Genomic DNA, 20,070 nt, shown 5'->3' with positions numbered 1-20,070 from the left:
CTCAGGAAGTCACTGAAGATGCGAGAACTGTTCAGAAACTCATTACGTGTACCTGAAATTGTCTTGAATAAGTATTTATTGTCAGGTATTCAATAAATCTGTTCATTTATGTGTTTATTTCAAAACCTGAAAAGCTGTCCTCCCTCATGTTTGCAATTGAATAACAAGGCCATGTGGCAGTAAACATTTGAGTGAATTGCCATTGACTGGCAATCCAGTGCAAACTTAAGGGAGGACAGCTTTTCTTGTTTTTAAATCAACACATTAATGGGTTTAGTGAATATTTCATGGATTTATTGAATACCTGTCGGTAAGTACTTCTTAAAGGCAACTCTGGCAAGTAACAAGTTTCTGCACACCTCTAACACTGACAGTGTAATTTGCAACCCCTTTAAAAAATCACTGACTAATTTGACTCTGATAATGCTTGGAAAATATTACCCTGTTTCCTTTTAGTTTTGCATATACTCAGGTGTCTATGAATTCTAAACAATCTAGTTGTACTGCTTCCAGTATTTAACTACAGTAATGTTATTTAAGGAGAAAGAGAGTGAAGTGTACTAAGATGGCTTTCTGCACTTCAGTTCTGTCCTTTTAATACTTTGTTGTTGTTGTTGCTTATTTCACTAGAGGTTATAGTGCACTTAGTCACTTAAAATAAACTCGAAACTCCATTGGTTTGTAAAATGTGCTTTCCAATTGGTTTGGTGTTAACCTTCACTGTAGCGTTACTTTTCTTGCTTCTATATGATATAGGCCTTGTATATGTTAATATATTTTTCTATGGTTGCATAAATTGATTTACAAAATCAATGCTATGATTATTGTAAGACATGGTATCAGTGGGTTTACATCAACAGTGGGTAACTAAGGAACTGCTGGAGACAAGAGAGTCAGTAGATATGTGCACCTTTATGGGAGGGTGTCATATTGAGTAAATGTTAGTTAGGTGCAGCTCAAAGGGGGCATACAATGTAACATCAAAGGATTTTACGGTTGTGGTTAGCATTTGAAGAATTTATGAATGCATCACTCCATGCACCAAAATAAGCAAAAGCAAAATGCCAGTCACGCTGGATCTGTTCTAAGTATGAGTTTGTAATGCATGTGAGAAACTGTTAGCAAAATTAATCGCACCCTAATAATAATTCAAATAAATCGACTTTTAATCTGAGCTTTCTCCAGAAACACGATTATTTATTATTACGATGTGATATTACTTTCTCTGTCTCAAAGTGTAATTTACAGTAAAGCTACTTCTGCAGTATTATGACACTTATGTACTGCATTAAATGTACATCACTAAACCATGTTACAGATGTATAAAAAATATGTGTGATTAAGTGAGTTGTGCAATACTTAGCATTATAGGAATTCTTAAACATCTTATTAAACTTAGAAAGTTAACAGGTTCAATAGTATTACATACCAAAAAAAAAAAAAGGTTTGTACATTTAAACAAATTGCTTTACAGTATGAACTATAGTATACTTACATTTGAAAAATGCAGTGCACATTAAATGTTAAATACAGTTAAGAGGTATACAAAGTAAAAGGTTTAACCAAATGTGGTGAGTGAATGGCACAGATGAGAGTGATGAATTAAGCAGTGAAACTGCAGAAGGACTGGGGATTAATGGAGAGATTATAGGTTAGCGTGATTTAAAGTAATTAAAAACAGTACTTTTAATATTCTTCTTCTGCTGTACCTGAATATGCATTCAATCCAACTGCACAGATAACTATATGCTAAATACATCATATTGACTGTATGTTGAATGTGCATTGTATAATTTTAGGCTAACCTAGAAAAAAACTACAACGTATTTCAGAATGCATAGTATTATCCATCAAGTATAAAAATAAGGACACAATTAATTAGCTGCTGTGCAAAAATCTTCAAACCTGTGTTTAATATGCAAACACATTTTTTAATATGCCACTGGTTACTTCATTGGGTTTTCCCATGGCCTTACCCCTACAAAATACCAAGAATAATCAAGAGGGCAAACCTAAAATAAATCCTTTTTAAAAAACTGTTTTCAAATATGAAAAAAATAATGTTTAAAAAATAGAATAACAATCAAAGATGATTAGCATGAAAATAATTGAAGTGTATCTCATAATCACCATTTAAAAAATTGTTCTGAATAAACAAATGGGCTACATTTCACTTATATCCCTTATATCCCATATAGAAGCAATGCTACAATGCCCTGTGCCTGCAACAGCAACAATTATACTGAAAGGAAAGATGAACAGTCCCATACCACCAGCCAATATCACAGATAGAACTACACATATAAACTAGCTATATCTTAGTAGTTAAGTGAACTTTGGCAAAAAACTGTAACTGCATTGAACTTTACCTTAAACAAACTCCAAGTTGACTTATTCCATGTGATATTCACTTCAAAGAACAGCTCTGTCTAATCCAAAAAGGTTTTTCTAACACTATTAATGTATGGTTTATTTAGCTGGGACCGCAAAACATGTTCGTTCTCTTGACTATAGTTTTGTTGCTAGATTTTGCTTTCTTGACATTTGCAGTCATGTTTTATCTTTTCTTTCCTTAGTTTCTTAACTACACTGATGGCACTGAATAGTGCATCATCTCACTTTTTTTGTATTTTACAGTGTTTAACAATCAAAATATGATTTATATTGTTCTTTTGTAATATTAAATTAAATTTAAAAAAAATAGCTAGAAAACATTGCATGCTGAGCTGCTACTGGTGTTTGGTGTTTGGTTGCTGTTTTGTTTTGTACAGTTGTCAACTCTGTAACTGATCATAGTCAGTGTTTTGTGATTAAACATTTCATGACAATGTACAGTTACGTGCACGTGAAATTACCTTTCCTTTTTTATTTTCAAAAATTGTTGTACCAGAAATGACACAGCACTATATATATTCAGCCATGCTCTCCACAACAACCAATCAATATATGGAGCTAATGTGATACTGTGGAACAATATAAAAATATGAAGCGAAGAGCAATAATGGTCAAATAAAATATTTAATAAACCAGCTAACACTTGGCTGAAAAAATGTAAGTTGTTATTCATACATACCCCCATGTTCTTTCCATTTCAATATAGCACTACAATTTGAACATGTACCCAAGTAAAATTATATGATATCCAAATATTTGTCAATAGCAACCTTGGTAAAACAAATGTAACTATGAAAAACAAAAATATAATTCATTAATGAAATGATTTGATAATTATTCAATTTCCTGAAGGAACAACACAGAAATTCGAACAACTGGACCAGTATATGATGGCCCCTCCTTATATAGTATTACTGTTATCTGTGTGCACATAGTGATTGACACCAGGGCTGGTAACTAATGCACTTTATGCCCATACAATTCATATCTCTCACCCAGAAGAAAGCAACCATTCACCAACACTATTGTTGTGAATGGTTTTAATGAGAAGAAAGCTATTCAATAGGTAAACTTAGGTAAGTGACCAATCTCAGCCTTTGTTTCACACTGCCTGACTGTAACTCCCTCAAAAAACAAAGAGGTGTGTTTAATACAGTAGACTACTGAAAGGCGATGAAAATGAACTTTGGCCCAATTTGTTGCCTCAAATTCACTACAAATTCTGTATGAAAAGAATGTCCAAGTGCTAAAATTACTGATGTGCAACCTATCAAGCACTTTATTAATAATAATAATAATAATAATAATAATAATAATAATAATAATAATAATAATAATAATAATAATAATAATAATAATGCAAACTTCATCTGGGGTGAGCATCAACATTGTCTTGATTGTAATGGCATAAAAAAGCTGGAAATTATGTTAATTATTTGAATTTTAATATACAGTAGCATACCATATCAGATGTAACCATCTATACTGGAACAAAACATTTGTTCAGTATAACCAGCAATTAAAGACAAACGGGTGCATGGCTTAGAATTGATCTAAATAATGAAAATAAAAAGAGATAGTCTATAAAAAAAGACTAGAGCTTTCTTATCTTTTCTTGAGTTTGTTTTTTTTTTTAAAAAAAAGAGTATTTAATGTGCCATAACCATTTAAATTACAATTAATAAATGTAAAGCAAAAAAAGCGAAGCACTTAACATAATCAAAGCAGGGCATGTCTTTTTTTTAGATGAATAATATTATAATAGTTGTACATTCATATAAGTATATTTACATACAAGAAGGGCACTGGAATACAAAAAACAAACAAGAAAACGATTATTCACATATGGAAGCAATGGACGCTTTGGTGTATATAATAAATTAAGGAAAACACAGGCCTCAGCGTTTGCAGCAAATCTGCCTGATACTGTTTTTCAGTTAATTGAGCAATGGAATGATTACTGTAGATACATTAAGGTCGAGTGTGCGAAGACAGGCAACAAAAAGACATTAACGCGCTACAGTATTTTATATAGCTATAATCAGAAGAAAAAAAAATCGAAAACCTATGTATGAATCAAGTCCCAGATATCTGTAATCGTACCGTTGAGATTAAACTCTTCGATTCAGTGCACATGTCAAGGTACGTGTTGTCTTCAGATTATCGCTACAGTACTTAGTGCAATGTATATGTACTCTGTAAACGCTCCAGTGTATACAAAGATTACGTTTGTGAAAACATGATATGCTTTCTACATTGCGATTTAAGTAAAAATGTTATTAAAAAGTTGCACCAGTGCAAAATGTTAACATACGTTTGTTTTTAAGGGTTTTTTTTTTTTTTTTTTTTTTTTTTTTTTTGCAGTCAGTAAAGTAGCTAATAGTTAAGGGCGAATTTTGTTATCTTCATTGTACAAATCGTTTATTTCAAACATTGACATTCACGTAGTTTGTTCTCCAAAAGTGCTACACGTATGCAGAGTCGCTTGATTGAGTTCTGCCAAAATTAGGCACACTCATTCTGGGCAGGTCTTTGTTTCTGATTTCATAAATTGACTTTCTTCTGGCCTGAACACCTCTAACTGCCACTTTGATCTTTCTCCATCCCAGGTGATTTAGTTCTGCTAAATTGAGAACAACACAGAGTCCACTGACTGCAAACATGAAAACCAAAAACACGGTCTTCTCTGTGGGTCTGGAGACATAGCACTCTACATCTTTTATACAAGGGTATCGGTCGCACTCATACACTGAGGGGACATTGAATCCGTAGAGGAAATATTGACCAACCAAGAATCCAATCTCCAAAGCGTTTCTGAAAACTACTTGGATAATATAAAATCTTGAGATACCTTCTTGGCGCCTCATTTTAGATTTTGGAGTTCTAATGGAGGAATTAGGGATGTCTTTGACTTCCAAGCAATCGGGTTCTGCTGCTTTGGTGGAATTCTCTGTGTTCTGAAGTACTCCGTTTACTATCGTATTTTTAATCTTCTTACAGAAAAGAAAAGTAAAAAAAAAAAAAAAAATTAAAGAAAAAATAAAAAAAAAACAAAAAAAAAAAAAAAAAAAAAAAAAAAACAAAAAAACAAAAATAAACACAAAAAAAAAAAAAAAAAAAACAAAAAATGTCTTTCATCGAATCCTGTTCTCTGTCCAAGGTAAGAAACACAGTGGAGTATCTTCGTTCCTTTTGTTTTGCAGACTGGTGCACGGAATAAGTGATAAAGCAAAGGCTTGGGGTGCATACCAAAATGATCTGAAATACCCAATATCTTATGTGGGATATTGGAAATGCCTTATCATAGCATGCTTGGTTACAACCCGGTTGAAGAGTATTGCAAACAAACATGGTTTGTTCATCGTCATAGACTGTCTCTCCAACTATAGCTACAATTAGGATCCGGAAAATCACCACCACTGTTAACAGGATCCTACAAACAAACAAACAAAAACATAAATACATATTTTATTTATTTATTTATTTATTTATTTATTTATTTATTTTTGATAATAGTGTCGAAGCTCTTGCTAATGTATCTACACACTTGTCAGTTAGTCATACAGCATTTTTGGGTAGAAAGCTATTAAGTCAAGCTAGGAGCTGTCCACTGCTGAATTTCGCCGTCCCTAAAGCACCGCTTGTGAGATGAACAAAAGCATTTAAAAACATTATTTAAAAAAATACTTTAAACATTTAAATCATTTTTTTTTAAATCTTTGTTATTTAAGACGCACTTATGGTGTTAACGGGACTGAAATGTATACGTAAGGTATACATACAAAAACAACTTTCATTTTAACAACGTATAGACATGCATACATTGTCAACATTGATCCAATGAATGTATGACTATATTAATACCAGTAGATAAAAATAGCCTACCGTGTATGCTTACCTTCCTATCATAGTGGAGTGCTGCTGGACAGCAGCCTCCAAAAGCCTCTCTAGGATGGTCCATTCCCCCATTGCTGTTCATCCGGAGAGGAGAGCCCAGCGCTCTGCACGAATTGCTTTGAGTGTTACTAGTATTCCTGTTTTATTCTCCAGAGATACTGATTTTGGTTTGTAAATACATTGACTGAAAGGTGCTGCACCCGTTAGTGTCTCTGTTTAAAGAGTGTTCAAAGAAACAATACTTTAGCTGCCTTCGAGCCTCAAGTGATTAGTGTAAGCGCTCCTATTTTTCGATCTTCAGATCAAGGTGAGGGGTTGCTCGGCGTCTGAATGGAGGGAGGTTGGATTTTATGTCTTGCCAGCACTAATCTGCCTTTAAGTAGTCTCCGCCTGCGTCACAGACAGTCAGGTTGGTGGAGTGCAGCCAGCATCCGGATTTCTCATTTTCATTATTCCCCGAATATACTGGTACCAGATTAATCTGTAATAAAGTGATTGGCGGTAATCTAAGCGCACCGAGGGTGTCTCGTTTACAATATGTCAAATTACTGAGGCAGATAGAATCACGTCGGTTTCTATGATGGGGATTAAAGGGGGACAGGTTGTAGGTCTCTGTATGTGTCCTAAAAGCCGGTCATGATCAAATGTATAGTGCCTTAGGGGTGTTTGTTGTTAACTTTAAAAAAAATGTATTTATTTATTAATTTGTTTGTTTATTTTTAATTCTGTCCATATTGTCATGGTTAAACGCGCAGATTAGTTCAATGATGTGAATATCCTACAGATATGTTATTATTCTACCCGCCAGCAATACAATGATTACTGTATTTGTGCCGTCGGTCCTGGTTTGCAATGGTATGTAATTAAAATGATCTAAAAATAACAGTCTTTTTGTTTGTTAGTTTTACTATCATTTCAAAGAGGTTTCGTCAAATTGCTTTTAAAAATCTTACTTGCGATAATAATTTTTGATTAAAAATAAATAAATAAATAAAAAAAATAAGGCCCCCTTAAGTATGTTCTGTTTAACTGGAAACATCTGTAATTATGTTTCAAGAATCAAAATGCATATCCAGCATCTGAGTAGTTTAAATAAACAGTTAGCTGTTTCATCATCGATCAGTAAGGATATAAAGCAGTAAGGAATTTCAGTTTCATTCATACTATCTTTATTTGTGTAATTAAAAATCAATACATATTTCACTATATGGCTTGGGTAGTATTTATATACATTAAGCTGCCATTGCATTTATTGAAAGACAATACTGGATTAAATACACGTTTATCTACTAGATTAGTCTTGTTTTTCATGTATGCAACCCATTTACCACTCCTTCGGGTGACTGAGAAAAGGACGAGGATACTAAACCTTGATGCAGAACAAGTAACATCCCGATTTGAATTATCCAGGTATTAGTACACAGTCTCCATTGATGTTTAAGAAATGAATGTCAACTAGTGAAGGAAATACATTTAGGTTAGGAATTATTAACCTGATAATTTATCGAAATAAAATATATAAAGTATATTATAAAGAGTTAAAGGCTATTCATTTCCCCCAATACGCAATGACAAATGTTACATATTATATATATATATATATATATATATATATATATATATATATATATATATATATATCTGAGATATAATATAATATATTATCATATTTAATTCAAATGTGTAAGGACATTTAATTCTCAACCATTAGGTATGGTAGAAGTATAGTTTGAAAGCACCACATTTATGTAAATAAACAACACGCACACACACACACGGGGTAACTATATATTACAGTTTGTAATTAGTCATGTAAATTCTTGGGAACTTGAAATATTATTAAGTTGTTTCGATGTGTAGCCTAACTTCCAAGACTGAATCGTTTATATATCATATAGTTGATTCAACTAATAAATATATACTCAATAATATCATAATTATATACTATAGATGGCATTTACACACACACACACACACACACACACACACACACACACACACACACACACACACACACACACACACACACACACATATATATGTAAACTTTTCCAAAAGCATTTTGGCATTGCCTAACGTAAAAAATGTAGTAGGTGGCAATGGTGGACGATTGTATAAAAAAAAAAATTAAATAAATAAAAAATGTTGTCTAATACTTGACTCCCGACAACCATTGGTCTTTTGTCTCTTATGGGTGCCAGGCCGACACTACAAGCTAACGACTTCAAAAAAAATGGCCACTAGACCCGAAACCCTGCAAGGTTGCGCCTGGATCAAATGGCGTACTAATTCCCCTTGTATTTCATCCAGCACTAACCTGTCTGTCAGAAACAGCTAGCATAACTGGACATCTGACAAAATACCATGGCATGAAATTACTAGAAAAGCGCCAGACAACTACAACGTCTGTCAAAAATTTAGAAGCAAGTTTGTAAAAAATAAAAAATACTACACAAAACTAGTAATAATCAACCCATGACGTAAATTCAAACCCCTCACAATTTCATTGTTTAATTTCCATTGCCATTACACAAATAAATAAATAAATAAAGAATTGAATTTTGTGTAGGAAACATACTGTAATTCAGGGACACTGAAATTAAGTCGGTTTAGTGTATTCTGTAATCGATTTTAAAAACGTATGCTTTATTGTAAAGCACCGTCATGCCAATATATAATCTTTATTTTAGCATCAATGTGTCTGTTCTGTGCTTTACTGTTGGTGTCAGTGCAATTAGAGGTTGCTGGTGATCCCTAATGATTGCCCTTTGTTTGAACAGCCCATCGAAATATGTGTATTAGGTAAGGCGGATTACTAACAGGGATAACAATGTTATGGCGAACCAAATATGGGTAGCTTTATAGCACATAATATATTATAGTATACGTATATATATATATATATATATATATATATATATATATATATATATATATATATATATATATATAAAAAAAACATTTCTACTTGCAATCAATGATACGTTAAAGCATTTAATTCTCAACCATTAGGTATGGTAGAAGTACAGTTTGAAAGCACCACATTTATGTAAATAAAAAATAGATAAATGACTTTCCCCCAAAACACACACGCGCACACAACGCACACACAACGCACACACACACACACACCCCCTCACCTGCATTCAGATAATGTCCCCATGCAACTAGGGTCAGTCAGTAAAGGAGCTAAAACTATTCATCATCTCAACAACAGCTCTAAGGCTAAACCCAAATACTCATATCCCTTAACCAAAAAACAATTTAATCATTTTAAGATCACTGACTCTCTCAAAATAGAAGCATCAGTCAGTCTGTTTAGCATCCTATTAAATTTGACTTCAATAGCTTTTAGTAGAAGAACCGCTGAATTTAATATTGTATTGTGATGTATGCATTTATTGCTGGTACTGTGTCATTTTAAACGCCCTGACAAATAACAGCTCACACAAATCAATACACAGGCAAGGGTATGCTGCAAGTCCCGGGTCTTCTTTATTTATAAACCAATAAATACTTTATCCACAAATAAATTGCACATGTGTGTATACAAACTGTAGAATGACGGAAGTTCATGAAGGGTTGCCTACAGACACCAAGATGTACATTCTTGGCATCCTCAGGCAGAGGAAAGTTAGGAATAGGGCATTTAGAAGCATTTGCGGTGAACAATGGAGGGGCCTGCTTCATCGTACTCCTGCTTGCTGATCCACATCTGCTGGAAGGTAGACAGGGAAGCCAGGATGGAGCCACCTATCCAGACAGAGTACTTACGCTCAGGAGGAGCGATGATCTGTAGAAAACAGTCAAGAAAATAGATGTGTAAGAAATCATGCCGAACAATCACAGTGAGGTAGTACACAAAATAATTAAGATTTGAAAATAGTAAGTGTATTCATAGGCCATTATCAATTAATACGATTCAAGGTATTTTTAATTATTAAGAGTGAATTAAAAAAAAAAAAAAGATAATAATTAACTATTTTCTTTCTTTGTCTTATCTGGGTTGATATCTCACCTTGATCTTCATGGTGCTGGGAGCCAGGGCAGTGATCTCTTTCTGCATGCGGTCAGCGATACCGGGGTACATGGTGGTACCCCCAGACAGGACATTGTTGGCGTACAGGTCCTTACGGATATCAATGTCGCACTTCATGATGCTGTTGTAGGTGGTTTCGTGAATACCGGCAGATTCCATACCTGGGGTAATTGATTGAGGCACATTAATGCATGACATGAAACACATTTGTTTCAAAGCTCAACTTTAACAGTCTTATTATAACTTTACAACAACTATTGCAATACAACAGGTGGCCCTGCTTCTTCACTATCAACAGGTGCTGAAGCAGACAGCCCACTGCCAACTGTGTGGGGGGAGGGGTGAGGTTGGGGAGTTAGAGAGTGGTTTCACATGTCAAATAAATCAAATTTGTCTGCGAGAGACTCTCTGTGGCTGTGTTTTTGTTAGGCTATCCAACAGTAGAACACTGCAAAAAATAAAATGAACACACATTGCACTGTCCTAAAGCATTAACTGCGTTGTCCATTGTCCTTCGTACGTTTTAATAATGTGCTTGTTTTACTTTGCCAATAATGAAAAACATATATGCGTTGTGTTCAATTTTCAATTTAAAATAAAATAAAAAGTAAAGACATTCCTTCATTGTAGTTTTTAATAGAACTATTTCATCACTTTACCTTGATAACTCTCTAAAGGTTTGTGGTGACATGACGCAGGGCACACCTACCAATGAAGGACGGCTGGAAGAGGGTCTCGGGGCAGCGGAAACGTTCGTTACCAATGGTGATGACCTGACCGTCGGGAAGCTCGTAGCTCTTCTCCAGGGAGGAAGAGGAGGCAGCGGTGGCCATTTCATTTTCAAAGTCCAGGGCGACGTAACAAAGCTTCTCCTTGATGTCACGGACAATTTCACGTTCAGCTGTTCATGACAGAAACAAATACTCATGTTCAAATGACTTTCATTAACATCGTCAATGACAACATTTAAAAAAAGAGTAGTGAAAAAATAAATAAAAAACAGCACTTACCAGTGGTCACGAAGGAGTAACCACGCTCAGTTAGGATCTTCATGAGGTAGTCTGTCAGATCCCTACCAGCCAGGTCCAGACGCATGATGGCATGGGGCAGAGCATAACCTTCATAGATGGGGACGTTGTGGGTCACACCATCACCAGAATCCAGGACAATACCTGAAGGAGTTGGAAATAAAATAAGCGTTGACAATACATTTTTGCCTTGACAAAAAATTGACAATAAAGCAGTAGGTTCAGTCCTATTATGTTGTATATCGGAATTTATTGCCAATCAATATTTCTGTAGCGTTTCAATTTTCATTCATAGATATGTGTCTGAAGCTTATTATATTCTCACCTGTGGTACGACCAGAGGCATACAGGGACAGGACAGCTTGGATGGCCACATACATGGCAGGTACGTTGAAGGTCTCAAACATGATCTGGGTCATCTTTTCACGGTTAGCCTTTGGGTTCAAGGGGGCTTCTGTCAACAGGGTGGGGTGTTCCTCAGGTGCAACACGGAGCTCATTGTAGAAGGTGTGGTGCCAGATTTTCTCCATATCATCCCAGTTGGTGATGATGCCATGTTCAATGGGATACTTCAGAGTCAGGATACCTCTCTTGCTTTGAGCCTCATCGCCTACGTAGGAATCTTTCTGACCCATACCGACCATGACACCCTAAACAACATGGGAATGGAGAGTGAGATTAACATCTTCACTTAATACGTGAAAACCATAAAACTAAAAATAACTTAAACTGTTTTAAAAAATATAATAAGTAGAAGTAGGCTAGCTTCCCAAACCAATTGCAACCAACACTTAATGAAGTAGATTTATATACTGTAGCTGAAATAGTTACAGTGGTAAGTTTTAAAGGACTATTTAGAACTTTAAGCTCAGTATAACCTTTTACTATTTGTAAAATGCAGTACCTGGTGACGGGGGCGACCGACGATTGACGGGAAGACAGCACGGGGAGCGTCATCTCCGGCGAATCCTGCCTTGACCAGACCAGAACCGTTGTCGCACACTAAGGCAGTGGTCTCTTCGTCGTCGCACATGGTGTCAGATGGGGATCTAAAACCATAAACGCACAATAAGAACCAACATAAATATAGGAAGAAGACAGAAAACTGTAATCTTTCTAGCTGAAAAAATATATTCAAAATTCACACCATGAGACAACACACCAGGTTTGAAAGCTCAAAATGCTAATTTATGTTGTAGCCTTTCAAACTTTTCACCGGAGCAAAGGTTTGGCTCCCCAAACATAATGACCTCTTTCAGCGTCTTATAGCAATGTATGTGCCTTTACCTGGTTAATTGTTAAACATGTAATCATTGTGATTACAACTATTGGGGATAGCCTGTTATAGATACATTATTTATATAGGTTAATACATATCAAAGTGCTCAATCAAATAGTTGTTCCATAGTTTTTTAATTATTCAATTTATCTTCATGGTAATTGATCTATCTAATTCCCCAAAATGCTGTAAAATTGCAATTATCAATAAAGATTGAAAGTCTCAAAAGTGATATAAAGTTTTCTCAGGTAGTATTTAATTCCAATTAGGTAGACCTGGTTGCAGAAGCATTTTAAATTCCAGTTAGAATCTTCTTTAGCTGAGCTGTTGAAACAGGCAAGGCTTCTTTCCAAGAGACTATGAGAGGCTCCTCCTGTGTTCAGGCTTTGAATTGTTAACATGGCAGGCAGAATGTGTGTACAGTACTCACCAGATCAGTACCTACAGCTGGCTCCTGAGAAAATGCAGGGGTAATGACTGAAGAGCACAAGCAAGTATTTATACTCCCAACAAGTGTCAGGGTAACTTGGAACCTCCTGGGAGAAAGCAGGCAACCTTCTCCTTATTTGGTAGCCTTCACGCCATTGGGAGCTGTAAGGCCATTCATGGAATGAGTAAGGGAGAAGGAGAATCCAGCTGGAGGCATCTGGGTTGCTGGCCATGTAAGGAAAGGGACTCCAGTCAGACAGCAAGGAGAGTACACAGCACTAACAATGACGCTTCAAAAGAATGGCTTTGGAAAAAGAATGCAATCAAGGGGTTAAAAAATAAAGATATGTGCATGTTATCTGCCAACGCCCTAGTTTCAACAGTAGAGTACCTACCTTGAATTTACAAACAAGTATCAAATGTTTAATAAGTTAGTAGGCTATTGTAGTTACAGTTTACAAACATTGTCAACCCCTGTTGTTTTGGTTGGCCTTGTTATGTTATTATTGTGAACTTCATAGTTTACTGAAATTATATGAAACAATGCATGTATTGTACGTTTGCATATTTATCATGATTAAAATGTGGTAAATATTGTTTTAAGCTATTTGCATAACAAAAGCTGCTATTTAGAAAAACGCACCACTCCTTTGTTTCTTTAACAATTACAGGTGTGTCTGTTTAAAGCTTCATTTAAGCCATCTAAATACCAAGCAGGTAAAAGAAAGACACCGCTACAATTTGTATATGTATTCTTCTCATAAAATTGATAGTGATAATGACATATATTTCTCCATAAGTATGACAGTTTACATTATATATAATACCGATCTGTTGATGTTCATAGTAGCTACTCCTGTCTTTGACTTACAAAGAGATTTCTTTCATTTGCTGAAACAGAATGATATGAATTGCCATGCCCTAATATATACAGAGGGATAAACTGATGTGTAAAAGAGAGGCTGGTATATGAACACAGGTCTTTATTAATAGCGTATGCCCCTAGTCTTTAAGTTTTCACTTAGTTGTGCCAAACAATTGTACGTTCTAAATAAATGCACAGTGTGTTTTTGTTACATGACTCATCCAGTTTTTAATCATTCCTGGCAAGCAGGGATGATTTGATATTTAAAGGTCGTTGTCCATGCATGCCATACATACGTAAGTGGTTTACATCATAACAAGCTTTAGGAAGTCCACTTAATATTTTTCTAAGAACTTTTCTGATACAAAATCAATTTTTACTACCATATTCCACCAAGGAGAGGCAGAAGAGCACCCCGGTTAGAAATGTTTAATGAACTGGTTTCAGTTTTGCAGTAAACATTTTCATCTATATGTCTTTTTAATAATCTCTGAGTTTACTGATCTTATAAATTGACTATTATTACTATGGGTATGATATTACTATGGTACAATACAGATAACTGAACTGTTTGATGAACTTTGGCGCCAGTGCACCTATAGGGTACAGTACGGAGAAACTTGTTTAGCTAACTTATGTCACAACTAATGCACTATCCAGTGACACTTCCTGGTCTCACTGAGATAAAAACAGTTTATAAGTAGATGGAGGGCTAATCGTTGCCAAATGGAAACAGCAGTTGTGTGAAGCAGCTGACAGTGACAGCTGCTTTTAACCGTTTACAAATGTCCCCAAATCCCTTTCAAACAAATTGTCCTTTATTGATTAAAATCAAAATTCACTTAAAATCCAACCCGTCCCGATTACTATAAAAGGTATGGACACATGTGATGACTGCAGTAAACAAATACTATATACTGTGTGTGTATATATATATATATATATATATATATATATATATATATTGTATGTGTGTGTGTGTGTGTGTGTGTGTGTGTGTGTGTGTCTAGAATGAATATTCTTTGAAAACCGTACAGTAGTGTGATAGGCTATGTGGCCCTAATGTGGACAGTACTGTAGTTTGGAGTTCCCATGTGATCAACAGTGGTTTACTTCCATATGGAAAACGTTTCTTGTTGCCAAAGGATCGTTTCTTCTTCAGCTGCTCAATCATAAATACAAACACATAGAGCATATATTTTGTATTTATGTTCCAGGCCATACAGCCTACATAATATATTGGAATGAGTTATTGTAATAAATATAAACACATGTGCAGAACACTATTAACAGTGTCATCACTTAATGGCAATGTATGTGTCAGATTGAGCAGGAATTGCATTGGATAAAATAGAGATCTAAATTAATAAAATGCTGCAGTCTTTTAGCTGTATTGTCATTGCCTATAGCTAGAATGTGATCGAACACAAAGATCCATCTAAGGCCAAAATATGCGTTACACATATGGACGTAACTCATTGATAGAGAACAATGAGTCAATTGTCAGGTCATTAAAGGATTGATTAATAGTACAGGGGTTTCATGAAAAACAACTGAAATGAAGTACAGCTTACCAGTGTGCAGTTGTATTTTGTCCACCATCGACTAAGCTATTATTGTGATTATAAGTTCCTAGATAAAGAAATGTGTATTGTATCAATGCAGAAGAAAAAAATAAAAAAGCAGAGTTTGTGTGTAATAATACATTACATACATTGATGTTACTTATCTATTTTCCCATAATTCAAGTATCTTTAAATCACATCCTTTGATGCATTTAAATTACATAGTCATGCAAACCAGTATAAGCCAGTCTGATACAAAACATTCAGACCAAATTTCATAACTAAATTAAAACTAATTTGGCTCTGGCATATTTTTTGGTAAGGGTAATTTCTCTTGATACAAACAAACAAAAAAAAAATTCTGTGAATGTTTTGTTATGATTTGCTTTCTCAACTTAGAAACCACTTAATTAAATATTGTTATTGTGCAATACTTTCGATGGTCTCTCTGGCCATAACACAATAGCTGTATATCAGTCTCCTCTGCTCAGTGTGCCTTATATTGTGATGTAATGTTCTATCCTCTGAGCCAGGATGGTTTAAATTGTTGCATCAATACCTTTGAGAGCTGAGCAGGGTCCACCAGAAATAATTCCAACAAAGCTTTGTGCAAAGTTTATTTTTACCTTTTCAAAAATTAATCTAAAACTTGTAATATAGAAAAATTGGGTTGAAATACAGTTAGAGTTCTTTTAATATGTTCAATAACATTTCAAAAGGCTGGCACTTGTTAAGCATATAAACAAATGTTACAATGATTACACTGAAGTGTGGAAACAGTCCAGTCAATTAATGTCTAGGATCCATGAGAAACAAATGAGAGAAAATTGTAGGGCCATGATATATTTTGATGCCTTGAAATACCATTGTTCATTCCATCTTCTTTAGCAGGGAGACTTTCCTTCCCGTATGTACTCAGCACAGGTTCTGCCAAGATTGGCCCCCTTAAGAAGAATATCAGTGACCTGACCAAGTCCCACGCATGTAGTAAGAGGAGAGAGGAATCCGTACAATCCTCCTAAGAAGATACTTAGCGGCCAGGCAAGGAAAATTAACACTAAGAACCAAAATATTGACCAAAGAATAGATTTGCAGTCTGCCATCTTGGACCTGAATTAAACAAACAAATACACATAAAACAATACAATGAATAAATCTTATAACTACAATTAGACTGTTTTTAAAAAAAAAAGCTTTTTTTCTTAATAGATTTTTAATTCATTCATATTTCAATGTGGCCAAAAAGGCCAACTACTGCACAATACTGTGCTGTGCTTCTACACACTGAACAGCTGTTCAACTATCTAGAGGGGTATGCATCCTGAATAAATAACGTAGACAGCAATGCATCTAATCCTGTGTCTCTGAATCAAAGGTTTAAACAAAGGTGAGGCTATGAAAACATGAGGAAGATTTAATGATGGTGCTATTTTGGATCAGCTGCCAGTTTGCTCTCTTAACTGAAAAGCAAGTATTTGTCAATTTGAATATAACAAAAGCACTACTGTTAAAATGTATCCAATTACATATTGCATAAATAACACTATGTACACTAATATATAGACCCATATTTTCAAAGGTTTCTAAATTTGGGTTAGGCATGTAAAGTTACACTGGACTTTGATTTTTCAAGGAGCAAAGATGTCTAAATTTCATCATATTTTACAACTGGTCATGGTTTACTGTGGCTACCACCTATACTATTATGGTATTCTTTGCAGCTTACATGGTTCATTGGAGGGAGAGGATAGATCAAATACAATAGATTTAGAACATCTTTTTTTTTTTAAGTTTAGTGGTCGACAATTATTTGTATTGTTTTCTCCCTAATTTAGTAATGTCCAATTATGTTTAGTTTCAGCCCACTGCTACCACCCCTGCACTGACTCGGTAGGGGTGAAGACAAACACATGTTGTCCTCCAAAACGTGTGCCATTAGCTGTCCGTTTCTTTACACACTGCAGACTCACCATGCAGCCCACCCAGAGCCACAGCGCTGGAGGACAACGCAACCCTGGGCAGCTTACAGGCAAGATCACAGGGGTCGCTGGTGCGTGATGAGCCGAGGACACCCTGACTGATCTAACCCTCCTTTTCCCCGCTCGTTCTCCTGTCCTCAGTTGGCAAAGGAATAACCTGGACTCGAACCGGCGACATCCAGATTATCAGACTATATTCCTAGGTTATAACCATAATTTTATTTATAAATGACCCATACTGTAAAAAATATTGAGGGATTTTTCTTTCAAGAAGTGTGTGTGTGTGTGTGTGTGTGGGGGGGGGGGGGGGGGGGGGGGTTATGTAAAATAAAACACTAATAACTGAAAAAAAAAACCTTCAGAATGATTAATCCATGTATCTTTCATTTTCACCTATTCCAAGCAGACATCTAAAGCTCAATTTACCCAACCCCCCCACACCCTTTAACCCTGAAAAAAAATCACAAAGGTGAAAGCATAAAATGGTTATACCCAGATTTTCACTTGATACTGACCAGTTAGTTTAGTCATGCAGTAAATACTGGAAGAGACCAAAAGCCTCTGAGAAAAATGCAACACAATTGGTAATAGGGAGTGACCTTTTCATTACATATTTAAGGCAGAGCAGCAACTATAACAGACTTGTGTAACACAATACTTCCCTTTAAGTTTTTATAGACTATATATATATCAGGAAGTGAATGCCAGTCCCTCCATCATTCAATGATATACTGCAAAGTATGGTGGGTGTAAAGGGTTAAACATTGTGGGGTGTCCACGTAGGGATCATTGAAAGCAATGGCATAAACTGATATTTATTAATGAAAGCTCACAGATCAGCAGAGACTGGATTTAAAATAATATACAATTTGGCAGATTTCACTGGCAATTAAAAAACATTGCTCTTTACTTGTCAGATAAATTTTTGCTTGCCTCTATCTCAAAAATTGATTCTTGTTCATCCTTTTGTAGAATGCAATGCTGTCCTTAGAAGAAATGCCATTGGCATCTGCCATTGTTAAACAAGATGTGTAACTATGGCCAGTCAGAGTGAGGCTCTAGTACATGCTGCAAGGCCACTCATGATATTTCACAAGATTTTCTTGGTTGCAATATTTTCTTTGTATTACTAATTGGACCACCAATATATAAACTGTTCATTTTATTTTAGAAAACCTTGCAGTAATACACAATAAATTATCGTTATACAGTATATAGGGCTATGTACATTCGATTCAGTGGTGTACATACACCATTTTGCCTTTTCAGTTTCAGGTAGTTACTTTTACTAGGAATTCTTTTGTGAAATAAATTTTGAAATCCAGTGAATACATTTTTAAACATATTTGAGCTTAGCCTATTACAAAAGTATGTCTAAACCAAACATCTTCATATAGTTACAGCTATATGCATCCCTATTCATCTTAAAATGCATATTTTCACCAAAGTGATCAAAATAAATAATAATAAAGTGGACACGATGCAGTGTACTGACATTAAAGTTAGATTTTGTATTATTAGGACGTTCCATTTCCTAATAATGAATGGTTACAAAGAATAATAATGTTAAACGCTATTTTTATAATAAATTAACAAATAAAAAACATGCAGACACATTATACTAAGAAACATAAAAGATAACAGAATAAAAGACACTCACCTGTTATCTGTACCGTGTTTATCACAAGTGTGCCCTATTGAGCTGCCTCACCTTATCTGGGCAATACTAGTCTTGCTCTCTGGTAACTTCCCATTTCAGTTGCCAAGCAGCAAACAGCTTGATTGCAAAAGAGGCCTTCTGTACAGCCTTTTTGTTGCATTTCACCATAACAAATCTATTTTAAAGGCCTACAGCATGTGAAACACAATAGAAGGGTAAGTTACCAGTCTATTTATATAGGCAAAAACCAAAGGTTATAACCGTAATTTTATTTATAAATGACCCATACTGTAAAAAATATTGAGGGATTTTTCTTTCAAGATGTGTGTGTGTGTGTGTGTGTGTGTGTGTGTGTGTGTGTGTGTGGGGGGGGGGGGGGGGGGGGTTATGTAAAATAAAACACTAATGACTGAAAAAAAAACCCTTCAGAATGATTAATCCATGTATCTTTCATTTTCACCTATTCCAAGCAGACATCTAAAGCTCAATTTACCCAACCCCCCCCACACCCTTTAACCCTGAAAAAAAATCACAAAGGTGAAAGCATAAAATGGTTATACCCAGATTTTCACTTGATACTGACCAGTTAGTTTAGTCATGCAGTAAATACTGGAAGAGACCAAAAGCCTCTGAGAAAAATGCAACACAATTGGTAATAGGGAGTGACCTTTTCATTACATATTTAAGGCAGAGCAGCAACTATAACAGACTTGTGTAACACAATACTTCCCTTTAAGTTTTTTTTTAAATGCTATTCAAACTAGCATTCAGCATACATTATTTTCTGAACATGATTAAGTAATTCCAAGTATTTAATAAGCGCCCTTTATAATCTGATTATTATTGTTTATTGATTTGCTTACTTTTGCGTTTTTAGATAGGGCTGCCACTTATTGCCATAAATCTTATTTTTAAAATATATATTATTCTCCCCT

General features: G+C 35.1%; 2 protein-coding genes and 1 long non-coding RNA gene across 3 annotated transcripts; all 3 read right to left on the bottom strand.

Moving 5' to 3' along the window:
• Window positions 1–4,743: 4,743 nt before the first annotated feature.
• On the bottom strand, window positions 4,744–6,789 carry LOC121330272 (gap junction delta-2 protein-like). The gene is made up of 3 exons (XM_041276650.1): window positions 6,293–6,789; window positions 5,525–5,827; window positions 4,744–5,406 (listed from the first exon to the last, which is right to left on the bottom strand). The coding sequence occupies exons 1-3, from the start codon at window positions 6,361–6,363 to the stop codon at window positions 4,860–4,862; spliced, it is 921 nt and encodes a 306-aa protein (XP_041132584.1). The 5' UTR covers window positions 6,364–6,789; the 3' UTR covers window positions 4,744–4,859.
• A 2,975-nt stretch (window positions 6,790–9,764) lies between these two features.
• On the bottom strand, window positions 9,765–13,171 carry LOC121329870 (actin, alpha cardiac muscle 1). Its single transcript, XM_041275834.1, has 7 exons — window positions 13,068–13,171; window positions 12,263–12,407; window positions 11,684–12,008; window positions 11,341–11,502; window positions 11,040–11,231; window positions 10,310–10,491; window positions 9,765–10,084 (listed from the first exon to the last, which is right to left on the bottom strand). The coding sequence occupies exons 2-7, from the start codon at window positions 12,389–12,391 to the stop codon at window positions 9,941–9,943; spliced, it is 1,134 nt and encodes a 377-aa protein (XP_041131768.1). The 5' UTR covers window positions 12,392–12,407; window positions 13,068–13,171; the 3' UTR covers window positions 9,765–9,940.
• A 2,929-nt stretch (window positions 13,172–16,100) lies between these two features.
• LOC121330173 lies at window positions 16,101–19,264 on the bottom strand. The gene is made up of 2 exons (XR_005951837.1): window positions 19,136–19,264; window positions 16,101–16,606 (listed from the first exon to the last, which is right to left on the bottom strand). It is a non-coding gene; the product is annotated as an uncharacterized LOC121330173 (long non-coding RNA).
• Between the last annotated feature and the right edge of the window lie 806 nt (window positions 19,265–20,070).

This window comes from Polyodon spathula, chromosome 17 (assembly GCF_017654505.1).
Source record: "Polyodon spathula isolate WHYD16114869_AA chromosome 17, ASM1765450v1, whole genome shotgun sequence".
NCBI lineage: Eukaryota > Metazoa > Chordata > Actinopteri > Acipenseriformes > Polyodontidae > Polyodon > Polyodon spathula.
Note: the sequence above shows the minus strand (reverse complement) of the source record. Positions and strands in the feature narration are given on the sequence as shown.